The sequence below is a fragment of the Lagopus muta genome, chromosome 9, assembly GCF_023343835.1.
Source record: "Lagopus muta isolate bLagMut1 chromosome 9, bLagMut1 primary, whole genome shotgun sequence".
Taxonomy (NCBI): Eukaryota; Metazoa; Chordata; class Aves; order Galliformes; family Phasianidae; genus Lagopus; species Lagopus muta.
The window spans coordinates 19,048,476-19,070,688 of NC_064441.1; the positions used below are offsets into that span (position 1 = coordinate 19,048,476).

The following is a 22,213-nucleotide window of genomic DNA, read 5'->3' on the forward strand; positions in this document are numbered from 1 at the left end:
GACATCAAGATATTTGTGCACGGGCTGAAGTTGGCTGAAAAGCCTGGTGCTGGGGGCAGGGTGAGAGGTTGGTGCCTCTCTGCTTCTCTAGAAAGGAGGCAAGATATGATCTGCCTTGGCTGCACTGCCCCATAATTGTCCCCAGTATCACTGCTCTGGCATCCCCTGCGGAGTGTCATGCCTTCTGTCCTCTCTCCACAGCACGGTGGCTGCCACCAACATGAATGAGACCAGCAGTCGTTCGCATGCTGTCTTCAATATCATCTTCACCCAGAAGCGGCACGATGCCGAGACGGACATCACCACTGAGAAGGTGAGAGCAGAGCCCCTGGGAAACCCGAGAGGACACAGCGAGGGCTTTTTGTGCCACTGTTGGCCACGGAGAGCAACTGGGAAGGTGCTGGGTGTTGGGTACCGGTGTGTTGGACATGTGCAGAGCCTGCTACAGCTGTCAGCTCTGTCTCTGCCTGCAGGTCAGCAAAATCAGCCTGGTGGACCTGGCTGGCAGTGAGCGAGCTGACTCAACCGGCGCGAAGGGCACAAGGCTGAAGGTGAGTGTGGAATGGTGGTGATGCCAGGCCCCTCATCCCCAGGTGTTCCTTGTCCTTTTCCCACACACTGCACTGGACACTGACACTTTCTGAGTTGCCCAGTGCCAGGTCAAGCAGGATCCACAGGCTCCACTTGAGAGTTGCTGGTTGCCCAGTAAGACCAGCTGCTGTTTGCACACCCTGCACCGGGGCTTCCCCATCCTCCTTGGCTGCTGGGCTTTAGCGCTGCTCTGAAACAGGGTCTAATGATTTGGGCTTTTCTCTCCATCAGGAAGGAGCAAACATCAACAAGTCCTTGACCACACTGGGAAAAGTCATCTCTGCTCTGGCCGAAATGGTAGGTAGCCTGAGCGTGGGGAAACAGCCCCGTGGAGCACCCAAATTCCCATCTCTAAGGGAGGTTGGGCACCCAAGCTCTCAGATATGAAGCACCCAAGCTCCCATCTCCAAAGAGGATGCAGAACCTAGACTCCCAGCTCTCAGGGATGGGCAGATATATCCCAACCTATCCAGCCCCTGTGGCTGGAGCCAGCTCATCTGATAATACTGGCACGTTCTTGGGATCCCATGCTGGGTGAAGAGATGGGGAGCAGCTTACTGTCACCTCCCTCCCCCGCTCCTTTCTATTTGCAACAGAGCTAAACAATTTTTCTGCTTTCTTTGCAGGATTCGGGGCCAAATAAGGTGCGTGCTCTGATGGGGCTGGGTGGGTTTGTCTCTTGAGGAGTGGAAGTGGGTTGTGTGGTGGTATGAGTTGAGCCCAGTAGGGGTGAGACACTATGGACCCAACTCACGCTTCTCTTGTGGGTTAGGCCGATCCCTCAGCATCTTGGCCAATGCATGACTCTTGTTAGACACCTCCTAGTCCTTGCAGTGCATTTTGAAGGCGGGATCTGAACATTTCAGCAAAAAGGAGAGCAGGCAGTCTGACAGCCTGACCTTCTGCTCCCTCTCCCCAGAACAAGAAGAAAAAGAAAACAGATTTCATCCCATACCGGGACTCAGTGCTGACCTGGCTGCTAAGGGAGAACCTGGGTGAGGCTGCAATGCTGTGAGGGGTCTGGGGGGTATGGCTTGGGGGGGACCACAGCTCACTGAAACGTTATGTCTGTCTGAACAGGAGGCAACTCCAGGACGGCCATGGTCGCTGCGCTCAGCCCTGCTGACATCAACTACGATGAGACACTCAGCACATTAAGGTAGGCTTTGGCAGGAGGTCCGGGGCTGGGTAGGTCTCCAAAGACCAGCTGCTCCCTCGTGCTCTGCATCCCTTCCCTTCAGCAGGGAGGAGGTGAGGGCTGCCTGCAGGCCCCTACAAGAGGGACAATGCCCTGCCACGGGTCCTCTGGCCAAGCCACCCTTCTCAGGGCCCTGTCTCTCCCCAGATATGCCGACCGTGCCAAGCAGATCCGCTGCAATGCTGTCATCAACGAGGACCCCAACAACAAGCTGATCCGGGAGCTGAAGGACGAGGTGGCCCGCCTGCGTGACCTTCTCTATGCCCAGGGGCTTGGGGACATCATTGACAGTAGGTACCGCGCCGCGCACAGCCAGGCTCTGGGATCTTGTGGGGATGCTCCCAGAGCTGCCCCGTGTCCTGCTCCACACTCAGACCATCTCATTGCCCACCTCACTGTGAGGAAAGGCACGTCCCCTCCTTGTCACCACCCTGCTGGGACATCTGTGACCAGCCCCGCATATGCCATTCCAGAGCCCTCTTCACCCCACAGTCTGTGTCCCACTGCCTGGGATGATGCTGGGGGCCCCAAGGCCTCTCCTCCCCGTGCTTTCAGGCTGTTGTCAATCCTACCTAGATGAACCCACTCTTGTTCTGTTTTCTTTGTCTTCTTCCCCCCGCTGTCTCTCTCTCTTAGCCCACCCTGCTGCGGGAGGATCCAAATGTGTGTATTGCCTGTCACTGGTACTCTGTGTTGCTTCTCTGCTTTGGGTAGGCTGTGCCAAGGAGCATTTGTGCAGCATGGGGAAGAGCTCCCACAGCTGCTCCCAGGGCGCTGGCAAAGGGCAAACTGGGCAGAGCCCAGTGCTCTCCCGCAGGAATGGTTGGCACAAGGGTATCCCTGCACTGCCATCATGCCCTTCCCTTGTGCAGGGCACACTTAGTGCAGTGTGAGGTCCTGCAAATTCGTCTGGTGGGACCTGGTGTTACAGTCACCGCAAGGACTCTTTTCCCCATGCTGTAACTATGCTTCTCCTTGCTGCTGCTGCTGCTGGGCTGATTGCTGCTTCTGGCACTGCTTCTGAAGGCATGGGCTCTGCTCCCAGGGCAAACCGGTGCCAGGCAGGCATGGTGTGATGTGGGTGGCCTTGGGACACCTCAGAGACTGGTTCTGCTGAGGATCATCCTGGGGACAGCAGAGGAACAGGGTGAATTCAAGGTGGAGACTTCACCAAGTAATGGGGCTTCTGTCCCCAAGCAGCCAGAGGGTGACACCATCTCTCCTGGTAGTGCCTGGGCAGACGGAACGGTTCTCTCCCTAGAAGCTGGCTGGCTCCTAGGGGCAGGGAGGATTGGAGTGGCCAGCATCCCCGGAGAGGGGATGTTGACTCATGTCCACATGGATTGCACAGCAGCAGCAGCTGCAAGCATCCTGCTGGGAGATGAGACCAGCAGCTGGTGGTTGCTGATGCTTGAGGTGCTGGGCTGCAGTGAAGTCTGAACACAGGTCCCTATCTCCTTGTCCCCTTTGTAGGGTGGGGGCTCCTGGCTCTCCTTGCTTTCCCCAAATTCCCCTCGCTCCCAGTCCAGCTCATCTGGGTCTGTGGGGCAGGATTCTACATGTGCTTGGGCAAGGTGGTTTAGGCACCGTGTCATCAAAAAGCATCCCCAGCAGCCCAGGAAGGGCTCCCAGACTGGTCCTGAGCTGCTTCTGACAGTGGCCCCAGGGCACTGCTGCTGATCTGCTCTGCCAATGCTCTGCCTTTTTATTTTAATTTCTGCCTTTCTTCTTGCCACTCTTTTTTTTTTTTCCAACAGCTTTTCTCGTCTCTGTCTTCTCTCTCTCTCTCTTCCTTCTTCCTGTCCATGTGTCTTCCCCCTGGCCCATCCCTCTCCTTCCCCACCCGTAGATGTGTCCGACTTTGAGAACAATAATGGCACTATTGGGACAGAGCTGAGCCAACGCCATGACAATCTCTCCACAGTGACCAACGCAATTGCTGGCATCAGCCCCTCTTCCTCCCTGTCGGCTCTCTCCAGCCGCGCAGCCTCTGTTGCCAGCCTCCATGAGCGCATCATGTTTGCTCCAGGCAGCGAAGAAGCTATTGAAAGGCTCAAGGTAGGAGGCTGGCTTGTTGTACCCGCTGTTTGCTGGGTGTAGAGAACGAGAGATAAGAGCAGCAGCTGAGGGAAGTGGGGCTGTGCAATCTGGAGGACGCTGAATCCTAGCCTCGTCGCTCTACAGCCACTTGAAAGGAGAACGCGTCGGTCTCTTTGCCTAGGTGACAAGTGACAGGCCATGAGGAAACAGCCTCAGTTGTGCCAAGGAAGGTTCAGACTGGGTATCAGGAGGAATATCTTCACAGAAGGGTGGTTAGGTGTTGGGCTGGGTCCCCACCCCTGGAGGTGTTGAGAAGCCATGTGGGGTAGCTCCAAGTGCCATGGCCTAGTGATGAGACATGGTGGGTTGGATTGGTGGTTGGACTTGGTGACCATGAATGCCTTTTCCAACTGAAATGTCTCTGTCATTGTGATTCTGTGGACCCGGAGCTGCCAGGTGCCCTGGGTGAGGAGTGGGATTGAGGTGGTGGGGCTGGGCTGGAACTGTTGTTGCTCTGTGAGATGCAGTGAGCGAATGCAGAGCCCATCAAAACCAGGCTGAAAGTGGGGAAGCTCCATGGCTGAGCCCAACCAAATGTCCAAAACGCTGAGCCTCCTTCACCCCACCAGGAAACAGAGAAGATCATTGCTGAGCTGAATGAAACGTGGGAGGAAAAGCTGCGCAGAACCGAGGCGATCCGGATGGAGAGGTGGGTGGATTGGGATGGGGGCAGTTTGGTGACTCCCATGGGCTCCAGCTGTGCCTGGCGAGCACAAGGCATCCCCAGGGGGCACGCAGGGAGCAGTGCAGGGTGGCTGCCAGGGCTGTATTGACAGGCTCTGCTTCCTGCAGGGAAGCCTTGCTGGCCGAGATGGGGGTGGCCATGAGAGAGGACGGAGGTACCCTGGGTGTTTTCTCTCCAAAAAAGGTAGGATCCTCTAATTCTCCCTGCTAAGCAGGCAGGTGGTACCCATGCAGTTCCCTCCAAACCTATCTGTGCCAGCCAGCCCCAAATATTTCCAGAGGGCTCTCAGAGACATTAACTGTTAGCTCTGGAACCTGCAGTGCACATTTCGGTGCCAGCCCTGCTCTGTCTATATGCCACAAGTTGCTGCGATAGAAGCGCACAGATAAATAGAAGAGCCATTCCCTGCCACAGAGCACATGGAAGAAACAGCCCCCATTCAAGAGACACTGTGGAGCCCCGGTGACAGTTGTGGTGTCAGGCTCTTGGTGTCGGCTGCTAACACCTGGGGCATTTGATATTGCTGTCAGCCTTCCTCGCTTGGAAACGGAGGCGCAGCGGTATTAAATAGCATTAAATAGCATCCCAGGAAGCATTTTCTGAGCAAAACACTGGCCCTGCCCCAAGCAGATCATCTGGCAGCGAGCCCTGCCAGTGCAGTGCTGCAGCTCCTCACCGCCACCCAAATACCTCATGGGACTCACGGGGTGAGGAGAGCAGGCTCTGCCCCCAGCCCCTGCTGGGACAGGTGGTGATGAGCACTTTGGGACCCTGATGTGGCTCTTGTGACAGTTTTCACACCACCGTCTTTGTTTTTCACCTGCCTCAGCCGCTGCCCATTAGGCCCCCTGATGTGTGTGTGGGAAGCATGGGGGTGTATTCCCCAAAGCAGGTTGGTCCTCATGTGGCCTTGCTGTGGTGTTCTTGGTGCCAACCTTTCCTTCAGCTCTCTGATTTCTCCAGCTGCTGGTGAGGAATGCTAGCTCCAAAAGCGTGCAAAACATTCTGTGAGCAAAGCACAGCCAGAGCTTGTTGCCCTGCTGTACACCATCACTGGGGTGACAATTTGTCCAAATCTTGCAAATCTGGAGCAAAATTGCAAACCAAAAGAGCCTCAGAGTTTCAGACCCAGAGGATCTGGAGGGTATGTTATTCCTGCCAGCCACCATGGAGAACAGCCTGTGTTTCCCTTCACCTCCAGCTCTCCTGTCCTGTTTGCTGTGAGTCTCTTGCACCCATCCTGGTTTATCCAGCTGGGGACACCTCTGCATGCGGAGTGCCCACAGGCTGATAGGATGTTTATTCTCCTCTTTCTGAGAAACTCAGAGCTTGTCCCGCTGACAGAAGGTGCAATTGCAATAGCCTGCAATGGGATGAGACAAGCAGAAACTCCCTCTCATCAAGTGCACAGTGGTCATGGCTTGTGGGAAGGAAATCATGGGAGGGAGCTGATAGGAGGAAGGACAGAGAGTGCAGACATGGCCACCTGCATTTGAGGACTCTTTGTGCTGGGCCTTTTTGCATTCCAAATATTCCCAGCAGCCAGGGAAAAGCCAAAAGAAGAACTCAACCCTTGGGAGAGCAAAGTGAGGAGGCTTGGTGGAGGCTCACAGTGGAGTCCAGCCCTGGTTTTGTTGGTACTGGGTTGGGTCAGGGTGGCCACAGGACTGGATGGTCATGGAGGCTGGAGGTTGAGGAGCTGGGGGGTGAGCTTGGGTTTCACTGTACCCTGGTGACTCCTTCTTGTGTCCCCCAGACGCCCCACTTGGTCAACCTAAATGAAGACCCGCTCATGTCTGAGTGCCTTCTCTACTACATCAAGGACGGGATAACCAGGTGAGGGCTGGGTCTGCTGAGCTTATATGAGCAGTACAGCTGCAATGGGTAACATGTATGTCTGTGGCAATCTCATGAGAGATGTTAGTCCTGCTAGATGGTGCAAGTCCAGAGAGTACTTTTGAAGCCCAAAGCAGGATATTTTGGAGCTGGTTTGAGGACAGATGCAACTGGCTTGAGCTGCCTTTTCCCCAACAGGGTTGGCCGGGAAGATGCAGAGAAGAGGCAGGACATTGTTCTCAGTGGGCACTTCATCAAGGAGGAGCACTGCCTTTTCCGCAGTGACACGAGGACCGGTGGTGAAGGTACTGATGTCCTGAGGGGCTCTGTCTGCTTCTGTCTGCCCGGGTTCATCCTGGGGTCCTGCCCTGGGCTTGGGACTTGATGTGAGGTTGGCCAAGCCATTGCTCATGGTGGGGATATGCCTGGAGGCCCAGGCTGCCCCTCCATCTGCTGCTTGTCACGCAGTGATTGTGACCCTGGAGCCTTGTGAAGGCGCTGACACCTACGTGAATGGCAAAAAAGTGACAGAGCCCAGCATCCTGCGCTCAGGTGGGTCCCCAGGGGACGCTTCTGCCCACGGTTCCATGCACTGCGGCCATCCCTGCCACTAAACTCAAGCTCTCTGTCCCCGCCACAGGAAACCGGATCATCATGGGGAAGAGCCACGTGTTTCGCTTCAACCACCCCGAGCAGGCCCGGCAGGAGCGGGAGCGGACGCCGTGTGCTGAGACACCTGCTGAGCCCGTGGACTGGGCCTTCGCCCAGAGAGAGCTGCTGGAGAAGCAGGGCATCGACATGAAGCAGGAGATGGAGCAGAGGTGGGCACGTGGGGCTGGGAGGAGGGTGAGGGCAGGAGCCCAGCTTGGTCATCTCCATCTTCCCTGCTCCTTCCAGGCTTCAGGAGCTGGAGGACCAGTACCGGAGGGAGAGGGAGGAGGCAAATTACCTTCTGGAGCAGCAGAGGCTGGTAAGTGGCCAGGCTTTCTAGGCTGTCCCAGCACCACCATGCCTGGCAGCTGTTTGCACGGGGCAGCTTTGTGCATCTTGGAATGGTGGCAAATCCATCATCCCATCATTATTCCTGGGACTGCTTACCAATATGGACGTGGAGTGGGGAGAAAAGGGTGATGAAGATTGTATCCTGTGGATTGCATCGTTCTTCTCCTTGCTTTCCTTAGGACTACGAGAGCAAACTGGAGGCTCTGCAGAAGCAGATGGACTCTAGATATTACCCTGAAGCCAATGAGGAAGAAGAAGAACCTGAAGATGAAGGTGAGTGCTGAGTGACAAAGGAGAGATGGAAAAGTTTGGGTGGAAGGAGAGGATGAGCTGATGTTTGTGCAGATAGGTCTGGGAGGGGAGCTGGTGTGCTCCAAGCAGCCTCAACTTCACCTCCCTCCTCTCAGCCATTAGAGGAGATATTAATAAAAAACATCCAGAGAACTGGTAGGAGGAAGGATTTTAGAGTGAAGACCAAAAAACTCCATTGCGACATCTGGCTGCAGAGCCTCGGGGAGCCAGTATGAAGACACTGGGAGCAATTTTGCAATGAGTTTGCCCACTGCTGCGCTCCATGCCCTTCCACTCCTCCTTTTCCTCATGGCAAAGCAGGTGTTGCAGTGAGGCCTGGATGCCTTCCATGGGAAGAAAAGCAGTGCATGCAGACACCTCATGCTGCAACCCTCGCCCAGCCTCAGCACCAGGGTGTGTGTGGTGAGCATCCTTCTGTGTCCTTCCCACAGTGCAGTGGACAGAGCGGGAGTTCGAGCTCGCCCTCTGGGCCTTCAGGAAGTGGAAGTGGTACCAATTCACCTCCCTCCGTGACCTGCTCTGGGGCAATGCCATCTTCCTCAAGGAAGCCAACGCCATCAGTGTGGAGCTGAAGAAAAAGGTGGGTGCTGATTGCGAGTGGTGGGTCTCGCCATCGTGGTGTTGCTGGGCGCTTATTGCTTGGGTTTTTAGGGGACATGTGGTGTTGCTGCTTGCTGCCACAGCAAGGGAGCACAGACCTGTGTGCTGGCAGGGAGCTATGGGAAGAGAGCCCTAAGCAAGCGGCTCCAGCACATCCCTGTCATGCATCTGTGCACGTACCCACACAGTGCTGTGGTGACGGCGAGAGCCCAGGCTGATGGCGCTGTGGTCTTCATGGCTGGATCACCATTCTTCTCTGCCTCCTTCCAGGTGCAGTTTCAGTTTGTCCTCCTGACAGACACGCTGTATTCACCTCTCCCTCCTGACCTGCTGCCTCCCGACGCCGCCAAGGACAGGGAGAAGCGGCCATTTCCCCGCACCATCGTGGCTGTGGAGGTGCAGGACCAGAAGAACGGGGCAACGCATTACTGGACCCTGGAGAAGCTCAGGTAGGAAGGGATGTCTGCACTGGGCAGGCTTGGCAAGAGGGCTCTGCTAGCCCCAGCCTGGTTCCTCACCACTGCCCCTCGTGTGCCCACATCTGCAGGCAGCGCCTGGACTTGATGCGCGAAATGTACGACCGTGCAGCAGAAGTGCCTTCGAGCGTCATTGAGGACTGCGACAACGTGGTGACCGGCGGAGATCCCTTCTATGACCGCTTCCCGTGGTTCAGGCTGGTTGGCAGGTGAGCGCTTTGGCTCCTTCGATGTGCAGCCTGGAGGCACGGCGTCCCCCCAGGGCAGAGCTGCTGCCAGGCAGGGTGGCCTATCACCGCCGTGGCCCACACCACAGCCGGTCCCCTCCGGCCTCCCGTGGAGCAGTGCCACCAGGCAGGGGCTGTCAGCTGCCAGTGGAGCGCCGGTGCCGCCGTGCCCACCGCCTATGTGTGTGTGTGCACATCTGTAGGCGTCCGTGTCCAAGCGTCTGTCTGTGCCACCCGTGCCGTGCGTCTCCATGTGCTTCCTGCACGGTGCCGGCAGTGAGGACGGGTGGCCCAACAAGGACACACGGATGTGTGTGCCTTGGAGGCCTCACCTCGTGCCACAGCAGCACCGGCAGTGGGATTTCCCCGTGGTGGGGTGGTGGGATGTCCCCCAGCCTTGTGTTGTGTGTTCCGTCCCGCTGTGCTGTGCTGCCTGCAAAGCCAGCGCTGGGAATTCCCATGTTTGCACCAGTTTGTTGGGTCTCTCTTTTTTTCCCACATTTTCTAGCCGACAGCCATTGGTGGCTCCCTTTAGAGACGCACCGGATGGGCAAGTCTCTATTTCCTGACATCCCTTGGTTTGAGCAGAAAACAAACCAAGCCAAAAAAAAAACAAAAAAAAGCAAAATCCCTATTCTTGCTCTCTCTGTTTGGAACAGCTGGTGTTAACCTGTCTTCTATCTTGTTGTACTAACCTTAGTTCAGATATCTCTGGCTGCAACAGCTCTCCTCTTTTCAACACATGCATGAGCGAGCGCATGGCTGATCTCACCCCCTCCCCTACCTTCTCGAACCCCGACTCCGACATCACCGAGCCTGCTGACGAGCAGCACGAGGGGCAGGAGGAGGAGGAGGAGGAGGAGGCGGAGGACCTGGAGGAAGACATCTTTCCGGAGTGCCCGCTGTGTGATGGCCGGGATCCGTTTTACGACCGCTCCCCCCTGTTCAGTTTAGTAGGAAGGTTGGTGAGGTTTTAGGAGAGCATGCTGGGAAGGAACTAGCTCTTTCGCATGAGGGAACTGCTTTCTGGCACGACCCCCACCTCCAGGGCGTCCCGTGGGCGCAGGGGTGGCCGTCGGGTCGGGGCCACCGAGGTAGGGCTGTGACAAACACAGCAGCAAGGGCACAGGGCGAGCGCGAGAGCCCAGCTTTGGGCAGCCCCCAAAAACATGAGATCTCCCTGAGTGCCGCAGGACCTGCACTCGGGTTTCCATTCCCAGGGGGCCCACCTGTCCGTCATAGTGAGGACCACAGGTGTGACACCACGAGTGTGAGGCTCTGTGCTTTTGTCCTGGTGGTGCTTCGGCCACAACTTTTGCAGCTGTCCCAATGCAGTAGGGAAAAATGAGGCTGTGCCGGTCGCTGTGAACCCTGGCACCATCTGGTGGGACTCAGGGGGAGCCACGTGAGTGAGATGAGCTTGGGATCAGCGGGGGGAGGAGAACTCTTTGGGAAGTGGAGTTTTCTCTGTCTGTGCCCCACGCACTGCTTGGGACCATCTCCACGGGCTGGTAGCTACAAGCACAGGGCATGCTCAGGAAGGGCACATAGAGACCCAAGCTGCAGGAATAGGAAGGGAAAAGAACCTTAATTTCTCCTCCCTGTATGCCAGGACAGTCCTGGGCTTGGTCACTCCTGGCTTGGAGAAATTGGGATGGGTTTCTGGGCTCCAACTGTGCCTTCAAACTGTCGCAATCCACCCATCCCCTGAACGCCCTCGTGACACAGGCAGGATGATGCTGGCCCCCTGGCTTCACTGCAGAAGGCTTCCCAAGGGGACAAGGGATGTGTGCTCAGAGCAGGACTCGGAGCCCCCATTCCTGGGACCATGGGGGTCCGCCCAAGGCAGAGCCCCCACCGTGCTGGGGCTGCTTCTCCCTTACCGAGTCCAAGTCTGGGGTGCGAGCAGGAGATGGAGCAGCACAGGCAGAGAGGGAGGAGGTGGGGTAAGAGCCCTGCAGCCTCAGACCGAAAGAGCTGGGTTCTTCCACCCTTTTTTTTTCTTTTTTTTTTTCTTTTTTCCTTTTTTTTTTTCCTTTTTTTTTTTTTTTTTTTTTTTCCAAAAACCAAAACCAAAACTCTTGGGGGCACCTCAAAACCAAACCCACCGACCTGCCAAGCAAACCTCTGCAGTCCCCCAGGTCGTTCCCTCGGGCTCTCCCGACTTCTTTTGAGTCTGCCCCGGGTTTGGCTCCTCACGCAGCAGCTGTGCCGGCCACATTTCTTGTGAAGTGTGCTTTGATTGGTTTATGATTGGATCCTTGTCTTTGATTTCTTTCTTTCTTTCTTTCTTTCTTTCTTTTCAGTTTTCTGTTTTGTTTTGGTTTTTTTAGTTGTTTTGGTTTGGTTTGGTTTTTGTTTTTGTTTTTTAGCTGCTGGCTCTCTCTCTCCAAAGCTTTAGCAAAAATTGGGGTTATTTCACTTTTGTCTTCCTTTGGAAAGGCTTTTCTTTGGTCTGAGCATGCCATCTTTGCACCTCACCAATCTTGTGGTTAGTGTCCCTGCCCTCCTTCCTCTAGTGACACACTTGTCCCCCTCCTCCCCATCCTCTTGTCCTTCCCTTCCCATCTTCCCCCCCCTCCTCCATCCCTCGGATTCATCCTGATGGGCTGCCCACTGATTTTGGGGCAGGAGAATTGCTCATGGGCAGGCAGTCCCAAATCCATGCCTACCTGAGCCCTGGTGGCCAACAAGAAGAGCTGGGGAGAGATGCTCGGTGGGGGATTGCACTCTGTGACTCAACCCCTCTTGGAGTTGTTTTGGGTGGAAAAAGCCTCGGACTTTTGGGTGGAAGAAGCCTTGGCTTGAGGTTGGCCCAAGCTGCAGCAGCAGCAGGGAGAACCTCTGCACCTCTGCAAAGCTGAATCTTTGAACACAGGGCTGTGGCCTTTTCTGCAAGAGCCTTTCAGATGCCATTCGGATGCCTGTGAGCTTAGGAAACCAGCCACCTGGAGACGTCTGCATTTGCCTTGGGGAGCCTCCTGAAGCTGATGTGTCCTGACTGTTGCCTTCAGGATCCCTACCCACAGGACACAAGGACATCACATTTCGAGACACATGGGAAAGTGGAAACAAGCCATCCCTGCTGAGGACATAAGGGCTAGAAGGACCTCTAAATGGTGGAAGGACCTCTATGGTGTCCTGGTCAGAAAGGACCAACATTTGTCACCAGCTCCCAGCTAGGGAGGGAGAGGCTGAGCCGGCCAGCTGTGAACTCAAGGAAGGCAGCAAGCGGAAGCCAAATGACTGAGGAATGCCATGTGCCTGTGCCCAGCCCGGATACCTGAGAAGGTCCCGGGGAGCTCAGCAGCCACACCGGAACCCCACGGTGGCACCAGGCGGGACACGGCGTGGGGACACGTGCATGCCACCAGCCACACCTCACAGCATCCCCAGCCACCTCCAGCCACCGCCGCCCAGAGCAGGTTCACCTGCAGAGGCTCTGATGCCCAGGCCAGGACCTTCTCCTCCCCCCATCCTTTGTTCCCGCCAGCCTCTTCCTCCCTCCTTCCCTCCCTCCCTTCCCATCCTGTCCTCGCCTCGCCCACCCCCCCGTTGCCTCCGCAGCACCCCCAGCTCTCTCACGGCACCTCCTGCCCCCATCCTCCGGCTCGTCACCGCCAAGACAGTCCTCTGCCCAGCTTGCCCCCTCCCCAGGATGCGACGGCCGGAGAGACGCCGGCTCGCCCGCTCCCCGCCCCGCGCTGGCCCTGGCTGCCCCTCATGGCTTTGCTTTGCAGCGGTGACATGGGACATGGGACCTGGCCGCCGGCGGCCGCCACCCGCGCTCTGGGATGCTCGGGCAGAGGCGGTGACGGCGCTCCCGTGTTGCTTCTCTCCCCGGCAGGGCCTTCGTCTACCTCAGCAACCTGCTGTACCCCGTGCCCCTGGTGCACCGCGTGGCCATCGTCAGCGAGAAGGGCGAGGTGAAGGGCTTTCTGCGCGTGGCCGTCCAAGCCATCTCAGGTAGGGACTGGCCCTGGTGCTGCTTCGACCTGCATGTCCCCTAGCATCCCACCAACACCTCGCTGCTTTCCTCCTGCAGCCGATGAGGAAGCCCCAGACTATGGTTCTGGCGTGCGGCAGTCGGGGACAGCGAAGATCTCCTTTGACGATCAGCACTTCGAGAAGGTATGACCGCAGTGGGGACTGGGATGGGGTTGGCTGCAGAGACCACGGCGTCTCACCCTGTAGGGTGGTGCCCAGCTGCTCTGCCTTGGGTACCATCTGGGCCGGGCACAGCCCCTCGAGGAGCTGTGTCTCTGGGCTGGGGCTGCCCTCCTTATGGTGCTGCAATGGTGGCAGCTCCCTCAGCCCCATTCCTCCATCGCCCTCCAGTTCCAGTCCGAGTCCTGCCCCGCTGTAGGCATGTCTCGCTCGGGGACCTCCCAGGAGGAGCTGCGCATCGTTGAGGGCCAGGGGCAGATCAGTGACTTGGGGCCCTCCGCTGATGAAGTCAACAACAACACCTGTGCTGGTGAGCAGCACCCAGCGGGGCGTCTGAGCACAGAAAGCCCACGTCCCCAGCAACAGCTCAGCATCAGCACAATTCCTCCTGCTGAGGGCTCTCCTTTCCCCGCAGTGACCCCAGAGGACCTTCTCCTGGACAGCCCGGAGAAGTCCACGATGGATGGGCCTCTGGAGGCAGCTCTGGACCACCTGAAGCTGGGCAGCATCTTCACGTTTCGAGTGACCGTCCTGCAAGCCTCCAGCATCTCAGCAGAATATGCGGATATCTTTTGCCAGTTCAAGTGAGATCATGGTGACCCCCCCAGGCTGTCGTGTCCCTCTATGCTCTGGCCTTCACCTCCCTTGGTTGCCCCAAAGCAGGGATAGTGTTGCAAGCTTCATCCCACACTCTGCTTCCATTCCATCCAAGTCTTTCATGGAAGCAAAACCAAAAGACGTGGGATGAGCCTCTGTCTCTGCCTGGACACATATTTGGTCACTGGAAAAAGCAAGGGAGTGTTTCACAGGCACTGAGGGCTGCAGATCAGGGTGGCGTGTCTTTCTATGCCAGCCCTGCCCAGGTGGCAGCGCAGGCTAAGTTCCTGTCCTCTCTCCCACTCCTGCTCCTCTGTGCTGCCCTGCAGTCCCCACATAACTTTCCTTCCCTTTGTAGCTTCATCCATCGCCACGATGAGGCCTTTTCAACGGAACCCTTGAAGAACACAGGGCGAGGGCCACCACTGGGTTTCTACCATGTCCAAAATGTGAGCATCTTCCCCTCTGGCACCCCATCACCCGCACAGCTGCCGGTGCCCATCCCTAGAGCAGCACCTTCCTTCTGCCTGCTTTCTCAGCACATCACATCCCTTTCCAAACTAGACAGTGTGCTCAAGTGCTCTTTCTCTTTCTCAGATTGCTGTGGAGGTGACCAAGTCCTTCATCGAATACATCAAGAGCCAGCCGATTGTATTTGAGGTGTTTGGGCACTACCAACAACACCCCTTCCCACCCCTCTGCAAGGACGTCCTCAGGTGGGTGTGTGTGGATCAGATGTGGCTTATTGTGCCTTCCCCTGGTGCCACAAGGCCAGGCTGGAACAGCACTCCTGGCTCCGAGGGTACATGGAGGTGGGTGGCCCCAGGTTGGGACCAGTTTCTGCCACGGTGGCTTTTATCTACACCTGTTTTCTCTGCAGCCCACTGAGGCCATCCCGGCGCCACTTCCCACGGGTGATGCCACTTTCCAAGCCAGGTAGGGGACGATGTCCTGCTCCTCTCCCACGGTCCCCAGGTCGCAGAGCACATTCCCCTCTATGCCCTGCTCCCAGTGCCCTGTGCCACATGCCTGCAAGAGCAGGGCTGGATGGCAGAATCTTAGAGACATCACCAAATGTGTCGTGCTCTAGAGTACCCGGAGGCTCTTTGGCATCTGCTCACTCCATGTTTGGCTGACGCAAACCCCTTTGCAAGCATCTTTTCCCCCTGCTCTCATGGCAGCCCCGCAGCATCCCTCCCTTGTGCCAAAGTGTCTGTGCGTAACCGCTTTGCTTTGTGTTGCCCTTTCTGTTTGTTTCCCTCCCTCCTCACAAGAGCACTCCAGCCCCCACCGGCTCACCCACTGCCCAGTGCCGGCCGTGCTGGCAGGCTCACTCCTGGACATGCTCTCTGGGCACGCTCTGGCGGCCGCCACCGCCGCCACTTCCCTCCTGTGGCGTGGCATGGAGGAGCCCGTCTGCCCACCGCCCCTGCCTGCCGTGGACCGCGCCATCAGGAAGGCGCAGAAGCCGGGTTGGTGCCCGCATGAGCCTGCAGCAGGGTCAGCAGCTGTCCCTTGGGGGGCCAGTGATAGCAGTGGGGATGGCATGGTGCTCCCGAGGTCACCTCCCAGGGGCTACATGAGTCCCTGCTGCTTTCATCTGCTGAGACCCAAGTTGCTGTGGTTTTTGCTGAGTGCGGTGGTTTGCTGTGATGCCTGCCCACCTCCTGCTCCAGCACCAAGGGTCTCATGTCAGCCAGCAGTCCAGCTGTCCCTGAGCTGCTCCACTGGTGCTGGAGTTGTGCTGTGTGGTTTGGGACCCGTTCCTGTCCCTTCTGGGGTTGGTCAGGTGTTCCAGGAAAAGCCCCATCTTGAACCCTCACTTCTCTGCTTTGGGAATGGGAGGAAGTGCCCATGAGGTGCTCAGGATGGGGCTGCATCCCTTTGGTAGTGCTGCGTGCTGCCTCCTGCCATACTGCCACCTGCCTAGTGGCCCTGCTTGTCCCCAAGCCCTGCCTGCTCTTTGTCCCCCTGCTTGCTCCCGTGTGCCCCCAACCTCAGCAGCAAACTCCCCCTCTCTGCCTCCGAGTTAAGGTGTGCTTCCCACCCCCTATAGTGCCCGCCACCAAGCTAAGCACCATGACTCGTCCCAGTGCTGGGCCCTGCCAGTGCAAGTACGACCTGATGGTCTTCTTCGAGATCTGCGAGCTGGAGGCCAACGGCGAGTAAGTCCTGGGTGGAGGAGAGAGGGAGGCAGCGTGGTGATTTGCACCTCTGGGGAAGCACAGTGGGTTTGGGCACATGAGCAGAGCTGTGTCCCCCCACCGTCTTCTCTTCCAGCTACATCCCGGCTGTGGTGGATCACCGTGGAGGCATGCCGTGCCACGGGACCTTCCTCCTCCACCAGGTACTCCCTGCTCAGAACCCAACCCCCTGCTCCTGCCCCGCTGCCCAGGAGCTGTGTTAATCACCACCCTATCCTCTCTGCCCTTGGCATTTTCAGGGCATCCAAAGGAGAATCACTGTCACCTTGGTGCATGAAACAGGCAGCCTGATCCGCTGGAAGGAAGTGCGGGAGCTGGTTGTGGGTAAGCAAAGCCAGACAAGGTTGCAAGGAGCTCCCCCAAATCTCTTCCACATCTCTAGAGGCTTCTGTGCTTTTTTTTCCCATCCCATTCAGTTTTCACTTACTATCATGCTTGCAATAGTACAGAGGTGACTGCCCTGTGGGTGCCACCACAGTGCCAGCAGGACATGGGGGTGCACACCATACACATGGACCCTGGCAGGAGATCTGAGTGGGTTCCTGTGCTTTGTTTGCAGGTCGGATCCGGAACACCCCAGAAGCTGATGAGTCTCTTATTGACCCCAACATCCTGTCCCTGAACATCCTGTCCTCAGGCTACATCCACCCCTCACAGGACGACCGGTGCGTGCCAATGCTTCTCTTGCATTGCAGTGCTGGGGGAGACAGGGAGCTGGTCCTGTTCAGTGGCAGTGACAGGACATTGTGCTCTACTTGTCACCAACTCAGTCCCGTGTTGTAGCTAACTGGCTGGAAATGCCGCTTCATGCTCATGGCTGATCCCCGTGTGTCCAGGGCCATGGGGGACACGAGGTCCCTCACACCTGTCCTGGGGCTGTTCCTGCTCTGCGGCTGTGATGTGGCCGCACCGAGTGGTTGGAGCGTGTGAGTGTGGGGCACTGTGACAGTGGGGACAAGAGTGTGACTGTTTGTTGGTGGCACAGGGAAGGAGTGATGGGGCTGATGCTGAGCTTTGAGTGGCATAGGAGCACACTGGATGGCAGTGGGACAGTCTTTCCCTTTGCTTTTCTTTGTTTTTCTCCTCCCCACTGTGGCTTGTCCCTAGGCTGGTGTGTCAGTGACAGCCCTGCCAGTGAGGTGCCAGCCTGCAGTGCTGCTGGAGCAGCTCCTGGCCACTCTGCATCCCACTGCCAGCAGGCAGGGAGCGCCTGGGCACGGGCTGTGCGTGCAGGTGTCAGACATTGTCACACCCACTGGGACAGCAGTGAGGCCAGGCAGGAGGCTGATGGAATCAGTGGTGAGGAGGGTTCAGACTTACAGAGCTGTGATGGTTCGTGCCGGGTGGCTGAGGCTTATGGGAGCCACGTGGATGTTATACCCAGGCACACAGGCTTGTGGGACAGTGTTGATGTGCATCAGCAGCTGCTCTGGTCCAGGCTGCGGCCAGATCTGATCTCAGCAGCCCCAGCGTAGCCTGATGGAGAGGAACATGGCTCCCACCTTCCCCGTGCATTGGGGCCATGGGGTACCAACCACCCCCTGGGATGCCATGGCAGGGGCAGCAGGTGCTGGATGACACACTGGGGGGACAGAGATTGCTGGCTCCCAGCAGGACACCGAGGGGCCGCTGCAGCAACCCCGCGCTTCCATCCTGCCATGTCCCGCATGCTTCGACCCCAGCCGCCTGCCGGGACAGGAGGCCAAGGATGGCAGCAGGCAGAGCGGTGTCTGCCCTCGCCCTCCTCCCAGGCTGCTTCCGCTCCCTGCTTTGCTATCGTCCGCCCCGCCGCCTCCATCGCCAACAGCAGCCCTGGCTCTGCCCTCCTCCCGTATCCTGTTGGACCTTCCATGGCAGCCGCCGGGACCCTGCTGCCCTCAGGCAGCCCTGGGGTGCAGTGCCCAAGGCCTTTCCTTGCTTCCCTCCCAAACCGCTGCTGCCGCTGCCCATCTGAGCCCACACTAACCATGTGATTGTTTTGTGTTTTCGCAGGCAGTTTCTTGATTCGGATATGCCTAGGTATTATTTGTTTCCATTGTTTTTTTTTTCCACCCTCTCCACTCTCTCCCCTCTCTCCCCGCATCTCAGCACTCTCAGTCCCGCTGCCGGCGGCACTTGGGTTTCCAGCCCCCTCTCCACGTCCCCCTTCCCCTCCCCGCATCCTGGGCACCTCTCTCTCACGCCGCACTTCCCTGCGGGTTTTGCTGTTTGTTTGGATCGTGCTCTCGCTCCTCCTCACTCTTGCTGGCCTGCGCTCTCATCGCCCCGTTTTTGTTTGCTTTTCGACTTTTCACACTGCTGTTCTCCCAGCTATCTGGCATCCAGCTCTGGACATGCGGTCCCGGCCCCCTGCCCCTGCCCCAGCCCTGTGTGGGGAAGGCACGGCATGGCAGGCTGTGTGGGGACATGTGCTGGGTGTACGCACACCCTGCAGCCATGTGCAGCCCTCCTTCAGGTGTAGGTGTGATGTATACATGGCAAAGGTGGATGCAGCAGGGATGGGGTCTGCCAAGACCCAGTGGGGTTCTGGATTCCCTGCAGCAGCTGGAGACTGATCCTGCGCAGGACAACCGAGGACATCTGTCTGTCTGTCTGTCTGGCAGCATCCCGCACCAGTGGGGCACTTGGGGAACTCTTCATTGCCTTAATGCAGGCAACTTTCAGGCCCTAGGAGTGCAGAAACTGCTCTGAAATCGTTGGAGGGGTCCTGCAGTGAGGGTAGAGTTAAGGGAGGAAGGTGTGGGGCTGCAGAGGGCTTGCTGCAACATCCATAAAGCGATAAACCTTGGGATGCTCTCCCTGAGCAATCTTTCACCCCTGATTTGGGGGCCAGGGGAATGTGAGCAGTGATGCAGAGCTTAGTGGCACAGAAGCAGCCACTGCAGAGCGAGGAACGGCCACCGTGCCTGGTGAGGAATTCCCTCTGGGCACAGCTCCATCCGCAGTGTGGGTGCTGAGATGGGCTCTGACGTTTGTTGGGCTCCACTGGGCCCCCAGAGCAGCCCCAGGGCAGACCCTTGTGCCATCCTGCTCCTCCTGGCACCCCGGTTGGCTCCATCCTGGGCAGTGGTTGCCACAAGGCACGCGATGGCCCCGTCCAGACGATGCTTTCTGACGTTTCGTTTTTCTGTGTGTGTACGTGTGTGTGTTTGTCCTGGGTTGCCTTCCACTTATAGCATTTCATTCGGAAATGACACTAGGTATTTTGCGTGCACATGCTCGGAATGGTCCCTCCCGCTTCTCTCTCTTTCTCCTTTGCTTCGTTCCTTTGCTTTTTGCTCTTCTTCCCCCTCTCCCTAACTCTCCTCTTCTCTTATATCCTCCCTTGGGAGCTCTCTCTTCTCAAGAGCCCTTTGTGTGAAAAGTGATCCTTTGCTTTGACTCTGTCTCACGTGGTTTTAATAGGCAACACCTCTGAGAGAGTGACTCGCTGCTCTCCAGCGTGGTGCCCCAGGCAGGGGCAATGGCCATGCACCCATGGGTGCAGCCAAAGCCCCCTTTGCTGGGAGCCTGCCCCGCTCTTGGCCCCAATGCAGCTCAGTTCAGGCTGCCTGCACATGGCCACGGCCAAGCTGTGGCTGCCTGGGGGTGCTCACAAAGGGACCAGGGTGGCCTTGGGTGCGTTGTGAGTGTGGGTGCCCTGGCAGTGGGGAGGTAATGCTGGGGTCCCCTATGTTCTCGACCCAGAGCTGCCTCCTGCTTCCCCCTTCTCATTACTGTACTGTCCAGACCCCAAAATGCAACCACCGCTCTGCTATGCGCCGTCCTTTATGGGGTCCCACCAGAGCTCACACCCCAGCTCCTGCCCAGACTCACCAGTGCACAGTGCGGAAATGGAAAGCACAGAATGAGGCAGCGGGCAGGAACAGAGGGCAGTGGCCAAGGGACAGGGGGGACTGTCCCATAGGCTCCAAATCCTGGGCCCTACCTCCTGGTGGGGACTTTGCTGGTGGGATCTGTCCCTCCATGCTCTCTCCTTCCTACTCTGGCTGTCATCACCCAAATGGTGACAGCTGCTCCCAGAGTGCTGATGGGTGACAGGGTGCTGGCCTGGGTGTGCTGGAGGTGGCAGCTTGCCTTGAGCTCTGGGGACACGCTCCCTCCTCTGTCCTTTTGTCCCCCATTCCCTGCCTTGCCTTGCACTCAGCTGAGCCCCCCGTGCTCCCAAACCCCTGCGCACAGTTCAAGGGCACCCGTCTCCCTCCCGCTGCACCCATTCTGCCTCGGCTTTGCCTTGAGCCTGCATCCCCCAGAGTGGCTGGCCCCAAATGTCCCATGCATGCCCATGTATCCCTGCAGGCCTGCTGCAGCGCTGCAGAGGGAGGGAGGAAGGGAGGTGTCTCCCTGCTGTCTGGCTGGCATTTCAGGGAGATTGTTTCACTGGCTCTGCTCTGTCTTGGCAGGACTTTTTACCAGTTTGAAACAGCGTGGGACAGCTCCATGCACAATTCACTGCTGCTCAACCGTGTCACCCCATACCGGGAGAAAATCTACATCACCCTGTCCGCCTACATCGAGGCAAGGACCCATCTCTGTGCCATTATAACACAAATGGGAGTTCCCTCACCATTGTGGTTTTCCTGGTGGAGTGCAGCCCTCAGAGGTGTTCCTCTGGCAGCTCCCCACTTGCAAGCACAGCCCGGGAGGACACTGGGATGCTGCCTTTGCCCGTTAATGGGGAAAGGCAGGGGCTCTTCCAGCCCTTCCTGCCTTCTGTAGGCTGCACAGCACAGGGGTGCTGCCCGTATAGCCCATGCACCCCCTTGACACAATCCCTCTGCTCTCCTCTCTCCCCACCCTGCTGCAGATGGAGAACTGCACCCAGCCTGCCGTCATCACCAAAGATTTCTGCATGGTTTTCTATTCCCGAGATGCCAAGCTCCCTGCCTCCCGCTCCATCCGCAACCTCTTTGGCAGCGGCAGCCTGCGGGCTTCAGAGAGGTACCAGCTGGTTTTGGGAGGGAGGAGAGGGGACAAGCAATGCTTCCAGCACCCAGTGCTGCTCTGGAATGTGGGGTAAAACCTCAGAGTCTGGGAACAGAATCAAGTGACATCCCCCTTTCCTTACAGCAACCGCGTGACGGGTGTCTATGAGCTGAGCCTGTGCCGCGTGGCGGATGCTGGCAGTCCAGGTGGGTGCCCTGCACGTTCACTGTAGGGCTGTGGTGTGAGTGATTCTATGAGTGCCTGAGCCGTGCTCCTATCCTTTGAGCCATGTGTCTGTCCCCTGAGCCATGTGTTTGTCTCCAAAGGCATGCAGAGGCGGCGCCGGCGCGTATTGGACACCTCTGTAGCCTATGTGAGGGGAGAAGAGAACCTGGCTGGCTGGCGGCCCCGCAGCGACAGCCTCATCCTCGACCATCAGTGGGAGCTAGAGAAGCTCAGCCTCCTGCAAGAAGTAAGATGTTGGGTTGGGAAGAGCTTCTCGGGGCTGAAATTCCACACTTTGCAACAGAGGGTGCCAAAACACACCCAGGATTCTCAGCCCTCCTGGCTTTGTGCCGTGGGGCTCTGTTCCTGCTACACTGATGCTAGCCAGGTGCCTGCAGACTCAAAGCTAATAAGCAGCTGGGTTATTGGGGGTGGGAGGCCCCCCAAAATGCTTCCAAGCTTGGCAAGGGGGAAGCCTGGCGCTGAGCAGGGATGCCCTCACCCAGGTGGAGAAAACCAGGCACTACCTGCTGCTGCGTGAGAAGCTGGAGACAACCCAGCGGCTGGGCCTGGAGACCCTGTCCCCGTGCTCCAGCGAGGACTCCGAGTCCCGAAGCACCTCCTGCGTCTCCTCCCCACTCTCGGCTGATGGGGCCCCAGAAGGACGGACCTCTCCTCCCGAAACCCCCAGTGAGAGGCAGAAGGAGCTGGCCGTGAAGGTACACCATCCTGGAGCCAAAAGAGGTTCCCAGGGGGGCGGGCATGGTGGTAGTGACACGGTGGGAAAGGTGATGGGGGTGGAAGAAGGAACCTCCTACACCCTCATCCTCATCTGCCCGCAGTGCCTGCGCCTGCTCACGCACACCTTCAACCGCGAGTACAGCCACAGCCATGTCTGCATCAGCGCCAGCGAGAGCAAGGTACCGGGGTGGTGACAGAAACCTGGGGTCTGCAGGGCTGGTGATGGCTGGGAGGGACGCGTGGGGACTGGGGCTTGCAGGGCAGGGGTGGGTCTGCGGGTGGCCCTGCTGCCACCCTCTGCTCACCTGACTGCTCCCAGAGCACCC

General features: G+C 57.9%; 1 protein-coding gene across 27 annotated transcripts in view; it reads left to right on the forward strand.

The window, feature by feature from the left end:
• The window catches only part of KIF1A (kinesin family member 1A), a 32,525-nt gene that overhangs the window by 6,545 nt on the left and 3,767 nt on the right, over positions 1 to 22,213 (forward strand). For 3 of the 27 annotated variants that reach the window (XM_048955031.1, XM_048955032.1, XM_048955036.1), the window contains exons 7-45: positions 202 to 313; positions 474 to 551; positions 823 to 888; positions 1,218 to 1,235; positions 1,511 to 1,586; positions 1,672 to 1,750; positions 1,937 to 2,079; positions 2,426 to 2,452; positions 3,639 to 3,847; positions 4,459 to 4,538; positions 4,682 to 4,757; positions 6,331 to 6,410; positions 6,609 to 6,715; positions 6,879 to 6,962; positions 7,051 to 7,231; positions 7,308 to 7,380; positions 7,592 to 7,685; positions 8,156 to 8,304; positions 8,595 to 8,773; positions 8,872 to 9,009; positions 9,728 to 9,988; positions 12,875 to 12,993; positions 13,073 to 13,158; positions 13,366 to 13,504; positions 13,610 to 13,778; positions 14,150 to 14,240; positions 14,389 to 14,507; positions 14,672 to 14,727; positions 15,848 to 15,956; positions 16,072 to 16,138; positions 16,235 to 16,319; positions 16,555 to 16,660; positions 17,988 to 18,014; positions 20,399 to 20,513; positions 20,803 to 20,936; positions 21,066 to 21,127; positions 21,248 to 21,393; positions 21,653 to 21,865; positions 21,989 to 22,066. In XM_048955031.1, coding sequence (XP_048810988.1) covers positions 202 to 313; positions 474 to 551; positions 823 to 888; positions 1,218 to 1,235; positions 1,511 to 1,586; positions 1,672 to 1,750; positions 1,937 to 2,079; positions 2,426 to 2,452; positions 3,639 to 3,847; positions 4,459 to 4,538; positions 4,682 to 4,757; positions 6,331 to 6,410; positions 6,609 to 6,715; positions 6,879 to 6,962; positions 7,051 to 7,231; positions 7,308 to 7,380; positions 7,592 to 7,685; positions 8,156 to 8,304; positions 8,595 to 8,773; positions 8,872 to 9,009; positions 9,728 to 9,988; positions 12,875 to 12,993; positions 13,073 to 13,158; positions 13,366 to 13,504; positions 13,610 to 13,778; positions 14,150 to 14,240; positions 14,389 to 14,507; positions 14,672 to 14,727; positions 15,848 to 15,956; positions 16,072 to 16,138; positions 16,235 to 16,319; positions 16,555 to 16,660; positions 17,988 to 18,014; positions 20,399 to 20,513; positions 20,803 to 20,936; positions 21,066 to 21,127; positions 21,248 to 21,393; positions 21,653 to 21,865; positions 21,989 to 22,066 — 4,231 coding nt within the window. Of the gene's footprint in view, positions 1 to 201; positions 314 to 473; positions 552 to 822; positions 889 to 1,217; positions 1,236 to 1,510; positions 1,587 to 1,671; positions 1,751 to 1,936; positions 2,080 to 2,425; positions 2,453 to 3,638; positions 3,848 to 4,458; positions 4,539 to 4,681; positions 4,758 to 6,330; positions 6,411 to 6,608; positions 6,716 to 6,878; positions 6,963 to 7,050; positions 7,232 to 7,307; positions 7,381 to 7,591; positions 7,686 to 8,155; positions 8,305 to 8,594; positions 8,774 to 8,871; positions 9,010 to 9,727; positions 9,989 to 12,874; positions 12,994 to 13,072; positions 13,159 to 13,365; positions 13,505 to 13,609; positions 13,779 to 14,149; positions 14,241 to 14,388; positions 14,508 to 14,671; positions 14,728 to 15,847; positions 15,957 to 16,071; positions 16,139 to 16,234; positions 16,320 to 16,554; positions 16,661 to 17,987; positions 18,015 to 19,171; positions 19,196 to 20,398; positions 20,514 to 20,802; positions 20,937 to 21,065; positions 21,128 to 21,247; positions 21,394 to 21,652; positions 21,866 to 21,988; positions 22,067 to 22,213 lie in introns of all 27 variants that reach the window. The other 24 variants (XM_048955035.1, XM_048955038.1, XM_048955040.1 and 21 more) reach the window with 18 other exon arrangements.